Raw genomic sequence first — 23,979 nt, forward strand, 5'->3', positions numbered from 1 at the left:
TCAAGTGACCATGGAGACCAGTAATATAAGGCTGAATCATTTGGTCCAGAGTGACCGATCCATCGTTCAGTTATCCTTTGGTTTAAAAATTCCCGCACTTCCAGATGCCAGTGTGCCGGTGTCCCATCCTGAAATCGTTAGAATCGGTCTCTAAAAGTTGGGAACGAAAATTCTCGAGCATACCGAGATATGTCCTTCCTGTAAGTGTTCTCGGCAAAGAAAAATGAACCATACACATTTTCCCGTGAAACCCTCTCATATTGTACAAGTTCATGGGATTGTTTCGTACCCGATATTCTCAAATTACGACGGTTCACCTTCCAAATTGAATGGACTGTTGCCTCGTCAACAAACACTAAGTGTGGAAGAAAACTGTCATCCTCCATCTCGTCAAGAACGAAATTACATGACTCCAAACGTTGTTGTTTGTCGCCTTTACGAAGAGCTTACAGTGGCTGAATTTTACGTGGCTTCATGTGTAAACGTCTACTAAACACACGCCAGACGGACGTCGGGGCCATGTAGAGCTGTCGAGCTGCACGGCGAACGGATTTCTTCGGGGTCCTTGTGAAACTATGGCGGATGCGTTCGATGTCTGTGTCAGACACTCGGGGACGTTCCAGCGTTTTACCTTTACACAAACAACCTGTTTCTCGGAATTTCTCATGCCATCGACTGATGCACAAAACACTTTCTGTTGTCCCGTTACCACTTTTACTAGAACTTCAGTGGGCGCACACTGCTGCTACCTAGCGGGAACCATGTAAGACTCAGTTCCCTCTTTCCAACAGTACGTTGTTCAGCCATATATATCAAATAACACAATAGTTATGATTTTTTAACAATCGGATGATTCTTTTTGTTACAACCTGTATGTCTCTTCCCAAAATTTGCAGTGAAATGTAAATGCCTATCACTTGGCTTTGCTGCGACCTTCTCGGAAAAACCCAGAACAGCGCACCATTCCCTTTAGCTTTGTGGTGCGGCATATTTCTATCGGCACAACTCTCTTCAGCTCCGCAGAATCATGGTGTCATCGCTGTTTACCCCTCGCTATTTGTTCATGGTATGAAGGACGTTCACAGGTCTAATGGCTGTTTGAATAGAAAGAGGCAGTCTAGTGATGTATCGTCACACTCCTGTAAAATGACTGGGAATGACAAGAGAGGGATCAGATTTCTCAATTCGCATAAGGGACAGGTACTGCATACATGCTATGAAATGACAATAAAGTACCAGGCAGAAAGAATTTAAAGATTTAGTTAACAATGAAAGGGCAAAAAATTACAATAATCGACAGACGGAGTTTATTGTTCCGCACATCAAAAAGCACTTTACGCTCAATTTGTAGACGTGGAGCACGTGAAGATATTGGTGGTATGAAGTCACATGCACCGTTCCATTGTCATTTGCAACAGTTTTCAGTGGAACTAAACGAAGAGTATGGAGACTTCATACATTACTGCAAAGTACGTTGATTAAATCAAGTGACATGCTCGGAACGATTTTTCGATTTAAAACTCGCTTCTGTTGAATTTGTGAAGGAAAAAGGACTGCAAAAACGAAAATTAGATTGTCTGGAATGGATTGCAGACAGCACACTGCCCACAGTAAGACATTGCAAGGTCACTTCTTTCTGATTTGATGGGGATGCATTTAAAAAGGAAGTCCCGTTGTACAAGGGGCACTTCCTAACGAAGACAGTCCACTTCTCTAAGCTCACTGACATTAAAGAGAACGTGAGGTCTGGAGAATTCATTGTGGTCGTGAAAGAATTAAAAGGATAGTTTTATAATGTTTTTGAGGACATTTTCAATCTTCCATCTGTTTTCGAGCTGTTTTCGAGACCGTTTGCCATTTCAGTTGAAAGCGCTCCTGTACATGTGCAAATGTAACTCACTGACCTGTAAAGTAATTCTAGTTTTAGTGACAAATCTTGTTATGTTAAAACAGTCGAGGATGTCCACATTGTTCTCCTCAGGGACGGTCCATAACGAGATTGCAAAATTGCTACAACATTTCGATCTGTGAAAGACCTTTTTTCGATTTTGAAACTAAATACATCGTGGAGCCAAAGAAACTGGTACACCTGCCTAATATCGTGTAGGGCCCCCGCAAGCATGCAGAAGTTCAAACTGTTCAAATGCATGTGAATTCCTAAGGGACCAAACTGCTGAGGTCATTGGTCCCTAGACTACTTACACACGGCTTTAACTAACTTATGCTGAGACAAACACACACACCCATGCCGGAGCGTGTCTGAGGCAGTGCTGGAGGGAATTGACAATATGAATCCTGCAGAGCTGTCCATAAATCCGTAAGAGTAAGAGGGGATGGAAATCTTTTCTGAGCAGCACGTTGCAAGGTATCCCAGGTATGCTCAATAATATTCATGTGTGGGGCACTGGTGGCCATCGGAAGTGTTGAAACTCAGAAGAGTGTTCCTGGAGCCACTCTGTAGCAATTCTGCACGTGTGGGGTGTCGCATTGTCCTACCGGAATTGCCTAAGTCCGTCGGAATGCGCAATGGACATGAATGGATACAGGTGATCAGACAGGGTGCTTAAGTACGTGTCACCAGACAGAGTCGAATCTAGACGTATCAGTTGTCCCATATCACTCCAACTGCACACACCTCACATCATTACAGAACCTCCACCAGTTTGAACAGTCCCCTGCTGACATGCAAGGTCCATGGAGTCATGAGGTTTTCTTCATACCCGTACACGTCCATCCGCTCGATACAATTTGAAATGAGACTCATGCGACCAGGTAACGTATTTCCAGTCATCAACAGTCCAATGTCGGTGTTGATGTTCGCAGGCGAGGCGTAAAGCTTTGTGTCGAGCAGTCATCAAGGGCACATGAGTGGGCCTTCGGCTCCGAGGGCCCCTAGCGATGATGTTTTGTTGCACTGTTCGCACGCTGACACTTGTTGATGGCCCAGCATTGAAATCTGCAGCAATTAGCCGAAGTGTTGCACTAGGGTCACGATGAACGATCTCTTCAGTAGTCGTTGGTCCCGTTCTTGAAAGATGTTTTTCCGGCCGCAGCGATGTCAGAGATTTAATGTTTTACCGGATTCCTGATATTCACGGTACACCCCTGAAATGGTCATACGGTAAAATCCCCACTTCATCGCTACATCGGATATGCTGTGTCCCATAGCCGGTGCGACTATAACACCACGTTCAAACTCACTTAAATCTTGATAATGTGCGTCTGTAGCAGCAGTAACCAGTCAAACAACTGCGCCAGACACTTATTGTCTTATATAGGCGTTGCCGACCGCAGAGCCGTATTCTGCCTGCTTACATGTCTCTGCCTTTGAATCGGATGCCTATACCACTTTCTTTGGCGCTTCAGTGTAAGTCACGTTTACATGGAAACTTGAGTGCGTAACTCTGTGAAATTTTCTTTATCTACCCGTGTGCCACCAGTTTTTGCCGAATAAAAACTATATTTTGTCGTCAGTGATGCAAAGATAATTAAATAATACTGAAATTTGTTTTGTTTGTGAACTATGTTGTTGAGAAATGTGAAATGCAAAACAAAGCCGTATGCAATGCGACTGCACCGGCACTTAAAAGCAGCGCGTTCGCGGTTTTCCCCTCTTCCTCTTCCTCACGCTGACAGAGAGCGGCGTGGCGATGGCGGATATGTGCCAGCCATGGTGAGCGCTTTGAAACTTGGGCTCGGGGGTGGCCTGTGAACCAAAGTCTTGGCTGCCCGTGCTCTACACTGTCCGCAGACCAGTCTGACGGAAACGGTGGGCGGTCTGCAATTTTGCCACCGTAAATGTGTCTCATCTCGTCCTTGGCTGGGAGGAACTGAGGTATGATGCCTGGCCATTTGATTCCAAAAAGCCCGGTCTGCTGCTTTCTCCCTGCTGTCAGTTCACAGCCTAGCTATGAAAAATATATCGTTGTTGCATCCCAAGAGAGCGGCCCCTGTGGTGGGTCTTCTCTGACTCGTTCTTGTATGTCCTGGATAGGCCTGCGTCCGTGTTTTACACATCTAGATACTGAATCCTAATAAATGAAGAGCAAGCATAGATAGTAGAAACTGCCTCTGCAATCAGTGTCACATCCAACCTTATGATTCTAAGTGCGTTTGTCAGCATCTATCTGTCATTAGCGTATTACTCCGTTCTGTCTCTGATCGAGATTGAGAAGCGGCTAACTGGAAAGGATAGCCCCCTCTTAATAAGTTAGAGAAACTTTAGATGATAAACGTGCACTCAAGTGTAATCTTATGTATATGTTTGTTGAAAGGCAGAGAAAGATAGTTACATAGTGGTATCTCCTATACAATTAACGACCGTCTATGGGCCTCACATCATCTCTATTCCCGAGAACAAGCTTGTGTAGTCTCATGCTGGAATTAGTCTGTCGACCAGTGGAATCTAGGAGAGTGGACTTTCTGTTGTGATGCACGTGTCATGTGAATTTTTGAAGTTTCGTAACTTCTCTTTTTTTGTTTTCAATATTGTGCTACTACTCTAGCATGTAAATGCGACCGAATGGTCTGCTTCTCTTGGAAAGCATCACAGGAGCTGCCGACTGGCTCACCATTCTACAATCTAGTCTGATGATCAGAAACTTTTCGAATGACCCTGAATACAATCAGATAACCCTCGGTTATTTCTGGTTTGGAAAAGGCAAATACCGTGGCTTGGTGATGTTAAACATGTAACCTGGGTTTTTCCGTGCATTTTGATTTTTCCTAGGTGTATCGACTTTTCCATTACATTTCGGCCGTATACCCTTTGGCTGTCTTCAGAGAGGGCTGATAGACTGATGCTGCAGCGCTCTGATCCATTATTTTAAACACGATAACTGCATCACTGCGCTTGCGGCTTGTTGACTGGCATGTTCCCTGTCCAACTTCTGATGGATTACATTCAGTGTGAATACTTCATATGGATTTGATAAAATTGAGAGGCTAATCGTTTGTAACATACCTATATCTACATATACGTCCATACTCTGCAAACTACTGCGAAGTGCATGCAGAGGGTAAGTCCCATTCTACCAGTTTTTATGGCTTCTTCCCATTCCATCACGTACAAGACGTAGGAATAATATTTGTTTAATGTGTCTGTAGTGTTGTAATCAATCTAATCTTGTTCTTGTGATCGTTACTGGAGCGACACGCAAGGGGGTTGTAGTGTAACGGGCAGTCAGACGAAAATGAGACAATTGGGAAAAAAGTGAGTAAACTGTTTATTATTTCAAAAGTAATCGCTATAACCGTTAATACATTTATCCCGTTATGGGAGAGGACGGTTAGTGCTTTCATGGAAAAATATTTGTGGTTGTGTACGGAACCACGATTGTACCCAGGTTTGCACTTCTTCGTGCGAAGCAAATCGACGACCACAAATGTCTTTCTTCAGGTCTCTAAAAATATGGAAATCGCAGGAGGAGAGGTCGGGGCTTAATGGAGGATATATAACGGTTTCACAGTAGGTGCAGTAGGTCCATTAGGTGCAGGGAAGGTGCAAAGAAAAATTTTGTTGAGCATAATATCAGAGGTCAAGCATGCATTATCACAGTTCATTGTATGTATAATTTAATAGATACCTTTCTTCATTACAGTTCAGGATTTTTAGTTAATAACGTTTATAGATTTGAATAATTACATATTCTAGTCTAGAGATTTTTAATGATCAGCGTATTGCATTTTAATAACTCTTATCACAGTTCAGAGCAGAACTTAACATGCACTGGATCACTTTCGGTATTACAGATCAGAGTATTCACAAATTGGGTTACAATTCAAATAAAATTTTAAATAACTTTCGCATATTTGCTATACGTTCCAAGTGTCGGCTGACGGGTGCAGTTTATTTCACTGGAACACAGCACCTGAAACTTGTTCGTTAGGGGGCGGGTGTAACACCCTGGATTATCCCTGGTCCATGCCCTTACTGTACAGCGCCTCTAGACTTACCATTTACGTGCCACTCACAGTCAAGTGAACAATTAATGATCTGTCCCGTATTTACTGGAAATGAGACAGTATCCACGGGAGTGCACAGCACCTTAGGTACTTTTGGTATCTCTTGTACATGCCTCTCGGTACCCCGTCCCACACGTCCGTTTGCAACAGCTTCATGTCGCTTGTCAACAGTAAGGGAGATTTCCAGTGTCTTACAAACAGCAACTAACTCATCCCGTTCCCGAGAACAACATTCTTAGTGGATCTGCATTATGGTTACTGTAATGTTTTCCTCGGTAGTAAACAGAGACTTTAACGCTTCTGACTCTTTTAATGTCAGTTACCTTTAATAACTTCAGCTACAACGCCAAACAAAGCGATTTTATGTTTTAGAAAGAGAAAAATTTGCGATAAAATTTACTGATTCTCCGAAGCTAGTCGGAACTTTGTCACTAGAGCTTTATTGACATTATGCTCACTGACACTCCTGTAACTCGTAAACAGCAGAATTTTATGACAAACGCAGGCAGTATGCACTGCTATCGAAAGGGGGAGCTTACTGGAACACGATATAGCTGATGCAATATGTGCGTAACACACAATAGCTCTGGTACAATTGACTTCAGAGGAGGTGTGTTACGTCTGGATCGTAAACTCTCAATTACTTCTTTAGAACTACTGGTCAACAAACGGCAAAATGTAGAAATACAGCATTAATGACGTAAGTACCTTCACCGCAGTTGAGAGGGAATGGTTTTGGAGGAAGACCTTGTGACACAACGAATATAAAGACATTAGAGGTGGCTGATTTTGGTCGAGCAAGGCATTTGGTTCATTCAGCAATACACTTCTCAATAACATGCCAGCAGCCACAAAAAGTTTAACTAGTAATAAAGTTCAGGATGAAAGTAGTCGGAAGGGTTTAATGGTGGCCAACTTCTCCTACTCCACTGAAGAATTTCTTAGCAGAACCGACTGATGTGTGTATGCTTTAATAATATCACATGATGTGAATATTGCGTACAATCTGGCTTCTGCAGGAATTTTGTGCAGTAATGCGATCGTTGTAAATAAATGCTTTAAAACGATTGTTTTTTTTATTTGATGATGAGTGGCTGAAAAAGCCTAAGAATTATCACATGTACCTAAGTGTACTGAACGTTTCCTATTTGGTGACAAGTTTTATGATCTTTTTTAGTGTAAATACGCCTTTTTTAACCGTTCCATATACGCAAGTGCAATTTCATTTGGGATCTGTGGAAGATATATTAGTTTATTTGTTCTATTTTGTAAATATTTATTGTGGTATTCTTGTTTTCTGACATGTTCCACATCCCAAAGGATTTCCTCACTATGCATCAATTGGAACGAAAAGTACAGCTAATCTAACTTAATTTGCACGCCATACCAAGCAGACGGTGATCCCACAAACTGAAGCACTGAGGGCACGCAGACCTATCCAAATTCGCGTGGACCCAGACGTGTCGTTGTCTGCACCAGCTGCACGCACAAGGTCACCTACATTTACACACGTGCAATGCAAACCATGGTGTTTACAATGAATCACGATGCGCCGTTTCAAAGAGGAGAGAGCGGCAGTTCAACAGCTACAGAGGCACACTATGAAAGTGAGGTGTGTAATTAATAATAGAGCCCAGAAGGTTTCTGTGACGCTTTTTCACTAAATATTTAATAACAAATTTAATTGCGTCTCCACAAAATAGATCGACCCGTCAGATTACACCGTTAATCGATAAACATCGATTGAGCTCTATATACACTCCTGGAAATGGAAAAAAGAACACATTGACACCGGTGTGTCAGACCCACCATACTTGCTTCGGACACTGCGAGAGGGCTGTACAAGCAATGATCACACGCACGGCACAGCGGACACATCAGGAACCGCGGTGTTGGCCGTCGAATGGCGCTAGCTGCGCAGCATTTGTGCACCGCCGCCGTCAGTGTCAGCCAGTTTGCCGTGGCATACGGAGCTCCATCGCAGTCTTTAACACTGGTAGCATGCCGCGACAGCGTGGACGTGAACCGTATGTGCAGTTGACGGACTTTGAGCGAGGGCGTATAGTGGGCATGCGGGAGGCCGGGTGGACGTACCGCCGAATTGCTCAACACGTGGGGCGTGAGGTCTCCACAGTACATCGATGTTGTCGCCAGTGGTCGGCGGAAGGTGCACGTGCCCGTCAACCTGGGACCGGACCGCAGCGACGCATGGATGCACGCCAAGACCGTAGGATCCTACGCAGTGCCGTAGGGGACCGCACCGCCACTTCCCAGCAAATTAGGGACACTGTTGCTCCTGGGGTATCGGCGAGGACCATTCGCAACCGTCTCCATGAAGCTGGGCTACGGTCCCGCACACCGTTAGGCCGTCTTCCGCTCACGCCCCAACATCGTGCAGCCCGCCTCCAGTGGTGTCGCGACAGGCGTGAATGGAGGGACGAATGGAGACGTGTCGTCTTCAGCGATGAGAGTCGCTTCTGTCTTGGTGCCAATGATGGTCGTATGCGTGTTTGGCGCCGTGCAGGTGAGCGCCACAATCAGGACTGCATACGACCGAGGCACACAGGGCATCATGGTGTGGGGAGCGATCTCCTACACTGGCCGTACACCACTGGTGATCGTCGAGGGGACACTGAATAGTGCACGGTACATCCAAACCGTCATCGAACCCATCGTTCTACCATTCCTAGACCGACAAGGGTACTTGCTGTTCCAACAGGACAATGCACGTCCGCATGTATCCCGTGCCACCCAACGTGCTCTAGAAGGTGTAAGTCAACTACCCTGGCCAGCAAGATCTCCGGATCTGTCCCCCATTGAGCATGTTTGGGACTGGATGAAGCGTCGTCTCACGCGGTCTGCACGTCCAGCACGAACGCTGGTCCAACTGAGGCGCCAGGTGGAAATGGCATGGCAAGCCGTTCCACAGGACTACATCCAGCATCTCTACGATCGTCTCCATGGGAGAATAGCAGCCTGCATTGCTGCGAAAGGTGGATATACACTGTACTAGTGCCGACATTGTGCATGCTCTGTTGCCTGTGTCTATGTGCCTGTGGTTCTGTCAGTGTGATCATGTGATGTATCTGACCCCAGGAATGTGTCAATAAAGTTTCCCCTTCCTGGGACAATGAATTCACGGTGTTCTTATTTCAATTTCCAGGAGTGTATATGTGGCTACATGATTAACCTATAAGAGGCAATTTAATCACACATTTAATTAAAGTCAGCTTAATTAATAAACCAAGAGAGATACTTGATGAGCATGGCAGGATGTGTTGCCAAACATGTACCTGGTTTGCACACAACACTTAGATTATGCACTGCTGGCCACCGTAAATGCAACACCAAGAAAGACAAGAGGTAGCACAACAAAATTTATTTTGTAGATAACATGTTGACCAAGTATCAAATGATTACGTTTACAGACGTCTGTGACATGTGGTTCCTGCCAGAATCAGTAGCCAGAGTAGCCGCCATTGTTGGAGATCACCGCTGCCACACGTCTCGGCATTGAGTCAAAGAGACGTTGGATGTGTTCCTGGGGTACAGCAGCCCAAGCAGCTTCCACACGTTGCCAAAGATCATCTGGTGTGGCAGCTGGGGATGTAATCTGGGTCACTCCTTGAGCAACCATGGACCACATGTTTTCTATCGGCGAAAGATCCGGAGAGCGAGCCGGCCAGGGAAGCAATTCAATCTGGTTATTGACGAAGAACCTTTGGACAATGCGTGCCACGTGTGGTCGCGCATTATCCTGTTGAAATATGGCTGTGGCCGAGCCCTGAAGGTAAGGAAGGGCAACTGGCTCCAGCACCTCGGATATGTAGCGCCGGCTATTTAAAGTACCGGCAATGCGTACTAGAGGCGTGCGAGAGTAATATCCAATACCGCCCCATACCATAATACCCGGTGCAAGACCAGTGTGGCGGTGCATACTGCAGCTGTCCAGCATCCTCTCTCTACGGTGTCTCCACACTCGAATCCGACCATCGTGGTACTGCAGACAGAAGCGTGCCTCGTCAGTAAAGACAACGTCATTCCATTCTGCCGTCCACATCCGTCTGTCATCACATCATTGGCGACGGAGACGTCTGTGGTCCTGCGTCAATGGTAGACGAAGCAATGGACGTCTTGCGGTCAGACCACTCTGCTGTAAACGGCGTCGAATGGTACGCGCAGACACTGGATGATGCGTTACAGACGCAGTGTGCTGTGCTATGGTTCGGGATGTCACTGAGCGATCCGTCACTGCCATGCGCACAATTTGCCTATCAGCACGTGCAGTGGTGCACCGAGGTGAATGCGATCGACCACGTCGGTCCGTCGTACCCTCCTGCATCCAACGGTCACATATCCGCATTACAGTTGTTTGGTTTCGTCCAACACGACTAGCGATTTCTCTGTATGATAATCCACATTCTCGGTAAGCCACTATCCTTCCTCTGTCGAACTCGGATACTTGATCAAAAGATGTTCGCTGTTGTCTACGAGGCATAACTGATCGTCTTGTGAAACAACCACAAGGTAAACACACGTGCCGAACGTAGACTCGTCGAAATCGCCAAGCCTTAAATGGCGCTATGAGGTGGCGTCACAGGCGCGCGTGATGTGCGTCTGCGCTGAAATTCTAATCAGTTGCATATCTCATCGCTGCAAACTCATGGTGTAAATTTCACTCGATTCGGATGCTTCCTTCAGGGTGTTGCATTTACGGTGGCCAGCAGTGTAAGTTTATATGTTTACCTGACAAATTTCATTTCCTGGGAGATAAATGCACATCACATGCATGTACGATAATTATTCCAGGCACAGTGTGCAAAGATTGAAAATTGAAATACTGTATGTAATCACTGGAATTAGATTTATGAGCTAACTGCATAACATATTATTAAGTGTAATATGTCATTTTAATCAGGTTTTTAGCATACTTATGATGCATCGAGGCTGGATTTCTGTATAAAAAGATCTAAATAAGACTGTTGGTTTCTCTAACACTTTTAGTGACGTGAATTCTTGGAATTTGAGGAGATAAGGAAATGAATGCTAGGAATTTTATCTGTCATCATATGACTTTCTGGGAGTGTTTGTTGTAAAAAATGCCGCGCTGCACCGTGGTTGGGAATCCACGTTAAACTGTAGCTCTATAAATGACTGGGTAATTCAGCTCAGAGGTGGAGGAAGGCAACGGCGTACCGCCTCCAACAGAACCGTAGTGTTCAAAACAGTCTTGGGATTGATGACCGCTTTACTTAGTTAAGGCGACCAAACTTGTAAAAGACGGCGGCCATTTTGCCTCTGGCGCAGTTGACGCGTTTGAACAGGCAGGATCTGTGCTACTCTGAGCGATGATTTAGCAACATGCGTCTAACAACTTTTCACGATGAAGCGGTCGTGACACTTAGAAATATTGCGTGTTGTGGTTCAGTTATCATTTAGAAAATTACCCAGTGGTCAACAATAATTCGTTTGAGGTTTGGCGTAATTTGTAGTTTCTGTGTTGAGCTGATTCGAACTTAGATTAATCTTGTAACAAGTTGTACCCTAACTCAGTCTATTTGGTTGGGACTCTGGTTATTTTAGCTGTGGTCGACAGATACAATCATTTTATCGAGTGCCTGAGGGATTTACATTTGTAGTGTTTAATGTTGGTCTGAACATCGAACAATTTTGGCTGTGTAGACATGCAGTGTTGTTGGTTATTTTAAATATATATTGAGTTTACAAAATACTGTGTTGCTGTATTCATTCTGATTTGTACAAGGGGCGATCAGAAAGTTTTCGTTTGAGGGCGTTGCTGCAGCATGTATGCTACGTAACGCGACTCCGATGCGAGTACACAAGCACCGACGTGAGACAAGGGATTAGTCTGGCATTGGTGTCTTTCCGACTTGGGTGTGGAAAATGCGGAAACCTGAACAGTGACGAATTTATCACCAAATGCGTCCAAACAGAACCAACGTTCTAATATTCTTTTGTTGGCTGCCGAAGCACAAACACCGGTAGACATTTATCGCAGAATGAAGAATGTGTGTATAGATCTACATCTACATCTACATCCATACTCCGCAAGCCACCTGACGGTGTGTGGCGGAGGGTACCCTGAGTACCTCTATCGGTTCTCCCTTCTATTCCAGTCTCGTATTGTTCGTGGAAAGGAGGTTTGTCTGTATGCCTCTGTGTGGGCTCTAATCTCTCTGATTTTATCCTCATGGTCTCTTCGAGAGATATACGTAGGAGGGAGCAATATACTGCTGGACTCTTCGGTGAAGGTATGTTCTCGAAACTTTAACAAAAGCCCTTACCGAGCTACTGAGCGTCTCTCCTGCAGAGTCTTCCACTGGAGTTTATCTATCATCTCCATAGCGCTTTCGCGATTACTAAATGATCCTGTAACGAAGCGCGCTGCTCTCCGTTGGATCTTCTCTATCTCTTCTATCAACCCTATCTGGTACGGATCCCACACTGCTGAGCAGTATTCAAGCAGTGGGCGAACAAGCGTACTGTAACCTACTTCCTTTGTTTTCGGATTGCATTTCCTTAGGATTCTTCCAATAAATCTCAGTTTGGCATCTGCTTTACCGACGATCAACTTTATATGATCATTCCATTTTAAATCACTCCTAATGCGTACTCCCAGATAATTTATGGAATTAACTGCTTCCAGTTGCTGACCTGCTATATTGTAGCTAAATGATGAGGGATCTTTCTTTCTATGTATTTGCAGCACATTACACTTGTCTACATTGAGATTCAATTGCCATTCCCTGCACCATGCGTCAATTCGCTGCAGATCCTCCTGCATTTCAGTACAATTTTCCATTGTTACAACCTCTCGATACACCACAGCATCATCTGCAAAAAGCCTCAGTGAACTTCCGATGTCATCCACCAGGTCATTTATGTATATTGTGAATAGCAACGGTCCTACGACACTCCCCTGCGGCACACCTGAAATCACTCTTACTTCGGAAGACTTCTCTCCATTGAGAATGACATGCTGCGTTCTGTTATCTAGAAACTGCTCAATCCAATCACACAATTGGTCTGATAGTCCATATGCTCTTAGTTTGTTCATTAAACGACTGTGGGGAACTGTATCGAACGCCTTGCGGAAGTCAAGAAACACGGCATCTACCTGTGAACCCGTGTCTATGGCCTTCTGAGTCTCGTGGACGAATAGCGCGAGCTGGGTTTCACATGACCGTCTTTTTCGAAACCCATGCTGATTCCTACAGAGTAGATTTCTAGTCTCCAGAAAAGTCATTATACTCGAACATAATACGTGTTCCAAAATTCTACAACTGATCGACGTTAGAGATATAGGTCTATAGTTCTGCACATCTGTTCGACGTCCCTTCTTGAAAACTGGGATGACCTGTGCCCTTTTCCAATCCTTTGGAACGCTACGCTCTTCTAGAGACCTACAGTACACCGCTGCAAGAAGGGGGGCAAGTTCCTTCGCGTACTCTGTGTAAAATCGAACTGGTATCCCATCAGGTCCAGCGGCCTTTCCTCTTTTGAGCGATTTTAATTGTTTCTCTATCCCTCTGTCGTCTATTTCGATATCTACCATTTTGTCATCTGTGCGACAATCTAGAGAAGGAACTACAGTGCAGTCTTCCTCTGTGAAACAGCTTTGAAAACAGACATTTAGTATTTCGGCCTTTAGTCTGTCATCCTCTGTTTCAGTACCATTTTGGTCACAGAGTGTCTGGACATTTTTGTTTTGATCCACCTACCGCTTTGACGTAAGACCAAAATTTCTTAGGATTTTCTGCCGTGTCAGTACATAGAACTTTACTTTCGAATTCATTGAACGCCTCTCGCATAGCCCTCCTCACACCACATTTCGCTTCGCGCAATTTTTGTTTGTCTGCAAGGCTTTGGCTATGTTTATGTCTGCTGTGAAGTCCCCTTTGCTTCCGCAGCAGTTTTCTAACTCGGTTGTTGTACCACGGTGGCTCTTTTCCATCTCTTACGATCTTGCTTGGCACATACCCATCTAACGCATATTGGACGATGGTTTTGAACTTTGTCCACTGATCCTCAACACTATCTGTACTTGAGACAAAACTTTTGTGTTGAGCCGTCAGGTACTCTGAAATCTGCTTTTTGTCACTTTTGCTAAACAGAAAAATCTTCCTACCTTTTTTAATATTTCTATTTACGGCTGAGATCATCGATTCCGTAACCGCTTTATGATCGCCGATTCCCTGTTCTGCGTTAACTGTTTCAAATAGTTCGGGTCTGTTTGTCACCAGAAGGTCTAATATGTTATCGCCACGAGTCGGTCCTCTGTTTAACTGCTCAAGGTAGTTTTCAGATAAAGCAATTAAAAAAATTGCACTGGATTCTTTGCCCCTGTCACCCGTTATGATCGTTAGAGTCTCCCAGTCTACATCCGGCAAATTAAAATCTCCACCCAGAACTATAACATGGTGGGGAAATTTTCCAAATTATCCTTCAGGTGCTCGGCCACAACAGCTGCTGAGCCAGGGGGCCTATAGAGACATCCAATTACCATGTCTGAGCCTGCTATAACCGTGACCTTCACCCAAATCATTACACATTTCGGATCTCCGTCAATTTCCTTCGATACTATTGCACTTCTTGTCGCTATAAACACGCCTCCCCCTTCACTGTCCAGCCTGTCTCTGCGGTATACATTCCATCTGTCGAAAACGACCGTTGTGGAATGGTGTTGGTGCTTCATGATAACGTACACCCCCATAAGGTAAATGTCATAAAGCAGAAGTTACGCCAACTAAAACGGGAGGCACTGGAGCACCCGACCTACGGTCCTGACCTCTCCCCATGCGATTATCGTGCTTTCGGTCGCTTAAAAAAGATCTTAAGGCTTGACGAATCCTGGCGGACGAGGATGTACAGCAGGCACTTACGGACGTCTTCACGCACCAGGACACAGTGTTGTACCAAACAGTTAATTTGAACCTACTGCGTCGGTTGGATAATTGCCTCAATGCTCACTCTTATTTTGCCTCACTGCCATAACTATTCTACACTGTACTGCCTTCCAACACATACTTTTTGATCGCTCCTTATACATCATCAATTATTTTTGTTTAGGAGAGAGTCAGGTACTGTTACAGCATCCTCTATGTAAACGAGAACAGGGACAATTAGTTAAATAAAACTGTACAGTCCCAATTTGTAGAACGTATAAATGTGGTTTACAACAGTTGATATACTAAAAAATACGTTATGCACGCCATTAGTTACCTTTCGAAAACTCTCAAAAATATATCTTTAGTCACATAGGTATACACTGAAAATAAACAGAATACTATTGTTAAAATTTGTAGAAAGCTCAAATGTAGCTTACAAAAACGAATAAAGTACTAATTTTGCACGAAACTCATGAAAGTTCGACAATACGTAATATTATCATGACTCAAAAAAATTTTTATACACATTCCTTGAAAGATAATAGCTACGAATATCACGTTTAGTTTTTATGTACAATATTAAAATATAGAACGCTGATGCGAATTGGATATTCATAGTCTCACTGCTACACAACGGAAAAACTAAAGTTGGCTTGTATATGTAAATAAACTTACAGAGTGCACAGATTGTATACTTGCTTGTTTAAGTGGTAACTCTTACAGTATCATACCAAATATGAACGCTGTAGAGTCAGTTTGTAACACTTATAACAGAGAAAATCATGTAGCACTACTAACAAAGTACGTCTTCCGCTTCATGCGATATTTCAGTGTCTGTGTTATTCCGAATAAGATGCACAGTTTTTTGGCGTCATTCCATTCTACAGCTGATGTTTACCCATATTCGCAATTGCGAATACATTTATTGTCTTTCGTTTGAGGTGGCTAACAATGCAGAGAATCCGTAGACAGTGCACAACTTGGGCCAATGAGTTGATCGCTTCCTACAAAATTTGTCCCTCCACAAGCTTAAACTTCGTGGTCGAGGACAGTCGTTCACTAAAACATCACAACAAATAGTTTCTTAATTACGCTAGCAGTCTTAGCTTCTCTTTGTTTCAAGATAATAGATGGCACAGTTCATTACAATTTGCAGCACATTAGCAGCACATACGAATTAATGCGGTACGTTGCTCGATTATAGAGTTCCACAGTGGCGTAAGACAAATACGGTATCCTGCAGCACTGAAAATAAACTATCAAGGGACGAGCAAAAAATTATTGAAACCAATCATGTTTTAAAAAAATTAAATACATTGAGCACATGTTACTGTTTCTGACATTCCAATGCAACCAGTAGTACGGCACGGTGGTGTACTTCCTACGTTCACTTTGAACAAAACACAAGTTTGTCCATAAGTACCTCCAGGGTCCATATATCTGTGGACATAACATCTCTCCAGCTTTAAATTCCTAATATGTGCCTTGACGAAGTTAACAAGGAGCAGGTTTGTCACAAATGTAGACAAATCACCCGCTCCATATCGAATGAGTTCACACCTGGACATAGACAGCCCAACAAAGAGATTTCCAAAGGAGGGTGCTGTCTCTGCTTCCCCGGCAATTCGTGTCTGCGACTTCAGTGAACTGCACACACTTATTGGCGCTTGCCGCGTCACAAATGACGCCTAGTAGTACTAGTATCGCGAGTTGAAAACTTCGGGAGATTCCCCACCCACTAATTTGTGTCAATCTTTTGTATGTCAGTGAAAATGAGACAGATGGAAAAAAGTAAGTAAACTGTTTATTATTTCAAAACTAATCACCATAACTGTTAATACTTTTATCCCACTGTGAGGCAACACGGTCAGTGCCTTCGTGGAAAAATGGTTGCGGTTGCATACGGAACCATAATTGTACCCAGGCGTGGCCTTCTTCGTCCGAAGTAAATTGACGACCACGATGTCTTTCTTCAGGGCTCCAAAAATATGGAAATCACATGGAGGGAGATCGAGACTTTGTGGAGGACGTGTATGGACTTCCCGGCGAAACTTCTGCAACGTAGTCGAATCAACTATGGCAACACGTCGGCCTCCCTGAAGAAAAACATTTGTGGCCGTCGATTTGCTTCGAAAAAAAAAGTTGCACGCCTGGATACAATAATGGTTCTATAGCCAACCACAAACATTTGCCCATGAAGGCATTGACCATCTTGTCTCACAGTGGGATTAATGTATTACGCCGGTCGGAGTGGCCGAGCAGTTCTAGGCGCTTCAGTCTGGAACCGCGCGACCCCTACGGTCGCAGGTTCGAATCCTTCCTCGGGCATGGATGTGTGTGATGTCCTTAGGTTGGTTAGGTTTAATTAGTTCTAAGTTCTAGGCGACTGATGACCTCAGAAGTTAAGTCCCATAGAGCTTGGAGCCATTTGAACCATTAATGTATTGCTACTGGTGGCTATTACTTTTGAAATAACAAACAGTTTACATAATTTTTATCCATCTGTCTCGTTTTCTACTGACTGTCCATTGTAGTTTTCGCACATACACTCTTCTGAAACGCTGGAGGTACTTACGAATATGATGATGATGATGAGGTGCCACACTGCTTGACAGAGCGTAGGGGACGTTGCGGGGGAGTCGCGCCGCCGTACTAGGCAAGGTCCTAGCGGAGGTGGTTTGCCATTGCCTTCCTCCGACCTTAATTGGGGTGAATAACCCTGCGTTATTACAGCAGTTATTGTGAAGCAGCGCCCATCGACGTCATGTTTAAAAGTTGCGAATACTTGGCATCGCACATTCATACAAGATTCTTGTCAAAGTATTTATAATGTACTTCAGTGCCATTTCATAAAAGTTGAAAGTGCTATTGCCCTGAAGCAGAACTGCCTTCGCCGTTTGTTTGCATAGACTTTTCTTCAACTCCCTGTTCCAGAAAGAGCTTTCCGAAGTGTGTATCCTTAATTATGTAACTCTACTTTGTGTTTGATCTACAGATTTTTGGCTATTACGAAGCAAACCATATTTCTGTAACAGAGGATGACTGCAAATTTAGTGACACACAGTGTGTCATGATATGCGGTATGCATATTTAGACTTAATCGGGAATACAACAGAGTTTTGTATTTTATTGATACACATATTTATCAGTTATTTTACAATTTTAATCTTTAGCGCGAAGAAATACTGTACACAACACACTTATTTACACGCTAGTGGAGAGAAGTTTTAGTGTCCCGGCACGCACAATGGGGAACTTTTCACCGGTGCACACGCCATTGTAATCGTCAAGCGACAGATCGGAGAACGCGATGCCGCCCAGACTTTTCTTCCTGGCGTAGGCCGCCTTGTACTCGGCAGAGTGCTGGTTCTCGTAGCCGACCCAGAGGCCGGAGACTTCTCTGGTAGGCAACCGGAAGCCGTAGGAACCCAGGCGGTCCGTCGGATCCGTGACGCGGCGCAGTGTTGTTCTGTAGGCTGCGTTGGCGTCGTTTGGCAGCAGCGTGCAGACCACCTGGTAGGCGAGAAGTCCGGAAATGTTGGCTATGCTGCCAGCGACTCCAGGACCGTCGGCGTCGATCGGCGGAACGCCCGTGATCCTGCTATCTTTCGTCAGTTTCCAAGTGCGGGCGAACGTTGGTATGCCGAGGATGATCTTCCTGGCTGTAAACAGAAGGAAACAGGAATGCGAATTTCCGGTGGGGTGCAGACCGAAATATCCGCTAAAAGCGACCACTCTTTGACCATAGTTAGGAGAAACACTTCAGACAACAGGAACTATTCCCAATATTCGACCTTTTTTGGTCTCCGTTGACTGGGCTATTACGCCACCAGCATAATCGACTATTTCGTTAACATTATTAATCTAAACGTGCCCACGAGGATAATAAAAGAAAAACGACTTTTGTAAACATTAACCTCAAACTAATATTGCTGACAGTTCGATCCGAACTTAATCCTTACAAGCGAATAAGTTTCGTAGTCCGAAGGCCATGCGAATACAAAGAAGTAATTGTTTATTTTATGCTGTTCTTTTTAATTTAGTGAGTGACATACCACAGCCAGTCAATTGAATACCAAGAAAGGTCCATATGGGAAATAATTAGTGCAGTCACAAATTTTTGTATGGCGGTAGGAGGGAGTGCCATGAATAATTTACTAAAACCCCTGACCAGTGGGGGCTGAGTGTGGGAGTGGGGGTGCATTTGAAGTTCAATTTTGTACGTTTTTCTTGAATAATTCGAAAATCTATCCCAGTGTACAATTTAACTACATTAAATTTCCTACGAAAAACGCCTCCCCCCTTTTTTTTTTTTTGTCGCATAAAACGACAGCTGCAGTGGCAGCTGAATCAGCCTCTATATATATATAAAGCAGTGTGTGTGTGTGTGTGTGTGTGTGTGTGTGTGTGTGTGTGTGTGTGTGTGTGTGTGTGTGTGTATCTGGAATCTTCTCCCAAACACTTGGATCAATATGAAACAAATTTGGCACAGAAACAGCAGGCCTCCAGATATGAGCACTGTGGTATTCATAACCACCTAGCTCAACTAGGAGCAGAGATAAAGGCAAAAAGTAGTTCTCCAGTACTGGAGTATAAGATACTCTGCACAACAAGCATGTCGTGTGGGAACAGTAGGGGGCAGCCTATATGTGAGGGTCAGGAAAAGGTTTCCCAGGTCCCAACATGTTGGCTGCCCTGCATGACTGGCCTGTTATATTTGTGCAGTACTGCTGTATCAACCTGCTTTGCATGGTGACCTGCACGTGAAATGATTTTCAATTGAACTGTATTGCAAGGGCTACACATCTGTTGAGCACGGCTGGGAAAGATTGAGATGGATTGATTAGGGGATGGACACAGAGAGGGGAGGAAGAAAGGGACAGAGAGAGGGGAGGAAGGAGAGGTGGATAACGTAGACGGAAGGTGTAGAGGTGTAAGGGGCAGGTGGAAAAGAAAGAGGGGGAGGCACAAATGGAAAGAGAGGGGGAGGAGAATAAGGTCAGATGGAGGGGGAAGGAAGATATGGTAGGAGAGAGGAGTTCGCGAAAATGGACAAACAGAGAGACATGAGGAGATGAAGAGACAGAGAGAGTAGGCAAAAGGAGATAGGTAGAGGTGAGAGGATTAGGTGGACAGATAGATGGAGGAAGTGGTGGACACTGAGAGATGGATTAGGAGGTGTTCGATATATGTGTCGAATCCATACATGAGCCAAATGGAAGGGAAAGGCTAGTAAAATAAATAAATGTGACTGGCTGCAGAAACAACTATTTCACACAGTCACGGTACCTAAACTTAGCTAACGTGGGTATAAATAATTCTGTAGGTACTGGGAAGTTTCTCTTCAAATCGAAGTCCCTATGGTTTCTGTGTAGTGCTTAGTTAATTCCCTGCGTACTTCACTGGGAAAGTTTCTGAAGAAAGAATGGACGAAATGATTGAGGTTTAATGTGCAGTCGAGAACAATGTGACATGGATGAGGAATTTCAATCTCAGTCTTCCCGAATGCGAATTCATTGTGTAGCCTCGCTTGGTGATGTTGCCTCATACATATAATCAGGCGTCTGTAATATTATGTTCTGTACAACACTGTTGGTCATTAAACTTGCAACATCCTGAAGGCAGCATGCAATAAACTTCAAATTGTAGGAAGCGACTACGTGCTTGAATATGTGAATGATTACCATTTTAAGGCAACTGCACAGAGCAGGTAGGCGTAACACCAAATACATATTGTCTGCAAGAAAAGATTACGCAGTAAGTTTCTCATTCAGAAACCGCATTTGAATGTTGGTTTCTCGTGAGAAGATCATGTTATGTCTAGTATTAGAAGGAGAAACGCCTACCAACATATGACGGAATTCGACATCGGCAGGGTCGTGGCCCATCGGATCTGTGGTTTATCACTCAGCGACATTGCTGCTGCTCGTGCTGGTCGCAATCCCACCAATGTTAATACGAATATGGAACCAACGGTTTCAGGAGCGCCACACTGAACGCCGTACAGCATATCAACGGCTACATGCGATTAGCGCCCTGGAGGACAGATATCGTTCACTAGGCCGTGCAGGACAACACAGCCACGTCATATACTTTTAGTTAGTCAGGAAATGGCCTTGTTTGCTGCAAGACATCGGTACGGACTTTGCGGTAACAATTGGAGCACCATGGTCCAGCGGCACGGCGACCTTTGATGCAGCTGCTCTTCTTAACGTGGTAACAGAGAGGCGCCCCAATAGTGGTGCTCCCAGGGACGTCATTGGACGCAGGAGCGCTGCCACGTCTTCTCACAGGATTGCTAGTTCAGCGTAACTCATCGCGACGGATGTGGACATCTGTGGAGGCTTCGAGGAGACTGCACGTTGCCGGATTGCATTCGTCATCGTCACATGAGTCAACAACTGGCGGGGTAGTGGAGCTGACACTGGGTACACGACAAGAACACCTCTGTTTATCAGAGCAGCCGTTAAATTTATGACGTAATAAATGCGGTTCTTTGTCCTTTTTTTTTTCGAGATCGCTGTGACGTTATAATCTACAAACTAATGCAAGGCGTGTTGTCTGACGTACCTCGATACATTTGGTATTCGACACTTGCTCTGGGCATTTCAATCTCCAGACCTGTCATCCACTTATAACACATCGTCATGGATGCCAAAATCTACCACACCTTCAGCGTTTGATGAAATCTCATCAGCATAGAATGATGTACCCTTATCTGTCACCCATTCTCAAACCGCCTCGATGTCCAGCGGGATTACAGTCGTGTCTGCCACAGGTGCCAGCTCTGTGTATTACATCTATCCTGTGTCACCAACAAATTTAATGATATGTTCTTCCCACTATACTTCCTAGTGCTGTAATTTTAACTGCCGGCGGTGTAGATATTGCGTAACACAAACGATAAACTTGACAATTTTAGCAACATAGTACCATGGAAGTCCGAACAGCCAGTAGTACTAGACCAAGCGGAAGATCAGCTGCTGCCAGTCGGGAACCGTAAACGTTTCAACTCTTGTTACTTTGGCAGGAAGACAGCAATCTCGACACTCTTGTATACAACTGCGAGCGAGTTTAGCAGAAAATGATTAGAAGGGTGGAGACCGAGCTGACTTCGTCACCCTCGTAACGTTATGCTCAAGAGCCAATACTGACCTTGTGGGGTGCTACCTCGGACCACATATGCACCGATCTTAATATTAATAGGTAACCCCCATAAACTAATATGTTATGAGCCCCCAATAGACTACCTACAGTAAGGGTGCAATAGGTTTGCAGCTGACCTCGAAGCACTAATCGTTAGAGGCCGGCATCATTCAGAACACTTCGTGTTGCCTGTTCTCTGTTTTAGACAATTACCTCGGTCACCGACCCCAGGACTGTGATACTGTAATTGCCCGACGAAGCATTGTTGTGTTGTCCTTATGACGTGATGATTAATTGATTAACGACAGTAGCTGTACTTCTCTTCAAATGCGTTATGCAAAATAATATACGATCACAAATGTTTACTAAATGTTTTGAATGCCATTTTTCTTCTACTCATTGCATTGTATTACAACAGCCTTAATTTTATTTCATATTCCTTACCACAAAAGATGTACTTGTTTCTATAAGGCGTGTTCACGAATGCATGTTACATCCGTGTCAAAATTTATACCACAGAAGCTAACCTGTACGAGTCGCGCATGCCTGTGATTTTTCAGTACTAGAAGACAAACAATAAAACATTCGCCCCTCTCACATCCCTTAACCTCGCCGTAGCCGCGCTACTTACCTCTCTAAGCAACAAATTTCTTTTAGCTCACTGTCGACTTCGGCAACGCCAGTTAAATTTAAGCACATCTTAAAATATTACTATCTCTGTAAGGACTTTTTTTCTGAGCAAGGAGCTCTTCACGATCGTTGAAATCAACTGAAGTGCCTTCCTCGCTTCTGTCTGTACGTACGGCGTATTCTCAGAAACTGCAGTAGGGATTTTGATCCGCTTTTGGCATTGATTCACGAGAAAGAATCCCATATATAATTTATAATTATTTTGTAGAAACTGGCTGAACTACGACGAATTAAATTCTGCCACCCCTGCAAAAAGAGTTTCTATGCCATCCAGCGGTGCAGCCGCCGCAGCTCCTGACTGAATCGAAGCTTCAACAGAATCCGAGTCAGGACTGCAGGTGCAGCGCGTGCTTGACAACCGAAATGTCGCGGGATCGAATCCTGGCCGGACCACGGACCTCTGTCTCTGTTTTTAATCTAGCAGACACCTCTGAATGATGGTGGAGATCCGCCAGAAACGAAACGTGTTCCAGATTCCGCTTTCAGCTGTAGTTCTCCTTTTTCTGATTGGATAACTGTGTAGGGGGATGCAAATCGCCGAAGTGAGGTCCGGTTGAAATACTTACACCTGGACATTGAGTCACAGGATATTATTATTATTACCGAAATCTATACATATATATATATAAATACATTCTCCCCTTATACATGTTATAAATTAAAGATTCCACCCAGTTTTTCTGTCTGTATATGTATGGCTTGGGCTACTAGTTGCTATATGCATCTCTTGTCTTCTATATATACAGTGCTATTCAAATAGAAGGAACAGATTATGACCATTTATTGCTTCCAAACTACAAAACATAGAAACACAATTCCAATGTTCCTGGAAAGAGAAAAGTTCAAATTTGTATGCATTCAATGTGAGCACCATGTGTTACCACAAATATGAAACGGTGTCTCATTTCCTGCACATCCAAAGCAGCTGGCCTCTCGTTATCGAATTCACAGCTTCAACAACGCGATGTCGCAGATCTGGGAGGCCAGCGCCGATAAAGTTCATCTTCCGCTTCACCTCTTCCAATACAAGGCCCTGGAATGATATCATTCAGGTAACGACGAACGTACTTAGAGAAGAGCAGAACATGAACTTCATCGACCCAGGTCTCTATACCTCAAACCTTGTGACTTTTATCTGTGGTGTCACGTAAAAAAGACCGCGTTTTTATTCCCCCTATACCTCACACTCTGCGACAACGCATTGTTGAATCTATGAATTCAATAACGAGAGGCCAGCTGCTTTGGGTGTGGCAGGAAATGAGCCATCATT

General features: G+C 44.3%; 1 protein-coding gene across 3 annotated transcripts in view; it reads right to left on the reverse strand.

Moving 5' to 3' along the window:
- Positions 1 to 23,979, reverse strand: part of LOC126194106 (chitinase-like protein Idgf4) — a 179,704-nt gene that overhangs the window by 62,414 nt on the left and 93,311 nt on the right. For 2 of the 3 annotated variants that reach the window (XM_049932742.1, XM_049932739.1), the window contains exon 6: positions 17,981 to 18,535. The exons of the other annotated variant lie outside the window; for it this stretch is intronic. In XM_049932742.1, the coding sequence (XP_049788699.1) occupies positions 18,078 to 18,535 (458 nt within the window). In that variant the 3' untranslated portion in view covers positions 17,981 to 18,077. Of the gene's footprint in view, positions 1 to 17,980; positions 18,536 to 23,979 lie in introns of those variants that run through there. 3 annotated transcript variants of the gene reach the window in all.

Source organism: Schistocerca nitens, chromosome 1 (genome assembly GCF_023898315.1).
Source record: "Schistocerca nitens isolate TAMUIC-IGC-003100 chromosome 1, iqSchNite1.1, whole genome shotgun sequence".
Lineage (NCBI taxonomy): Eukaryota > Metazoa > Arthropoda > Insecta > Orthoptera > Acrididae > Schistocerca > Schistocerca nitens.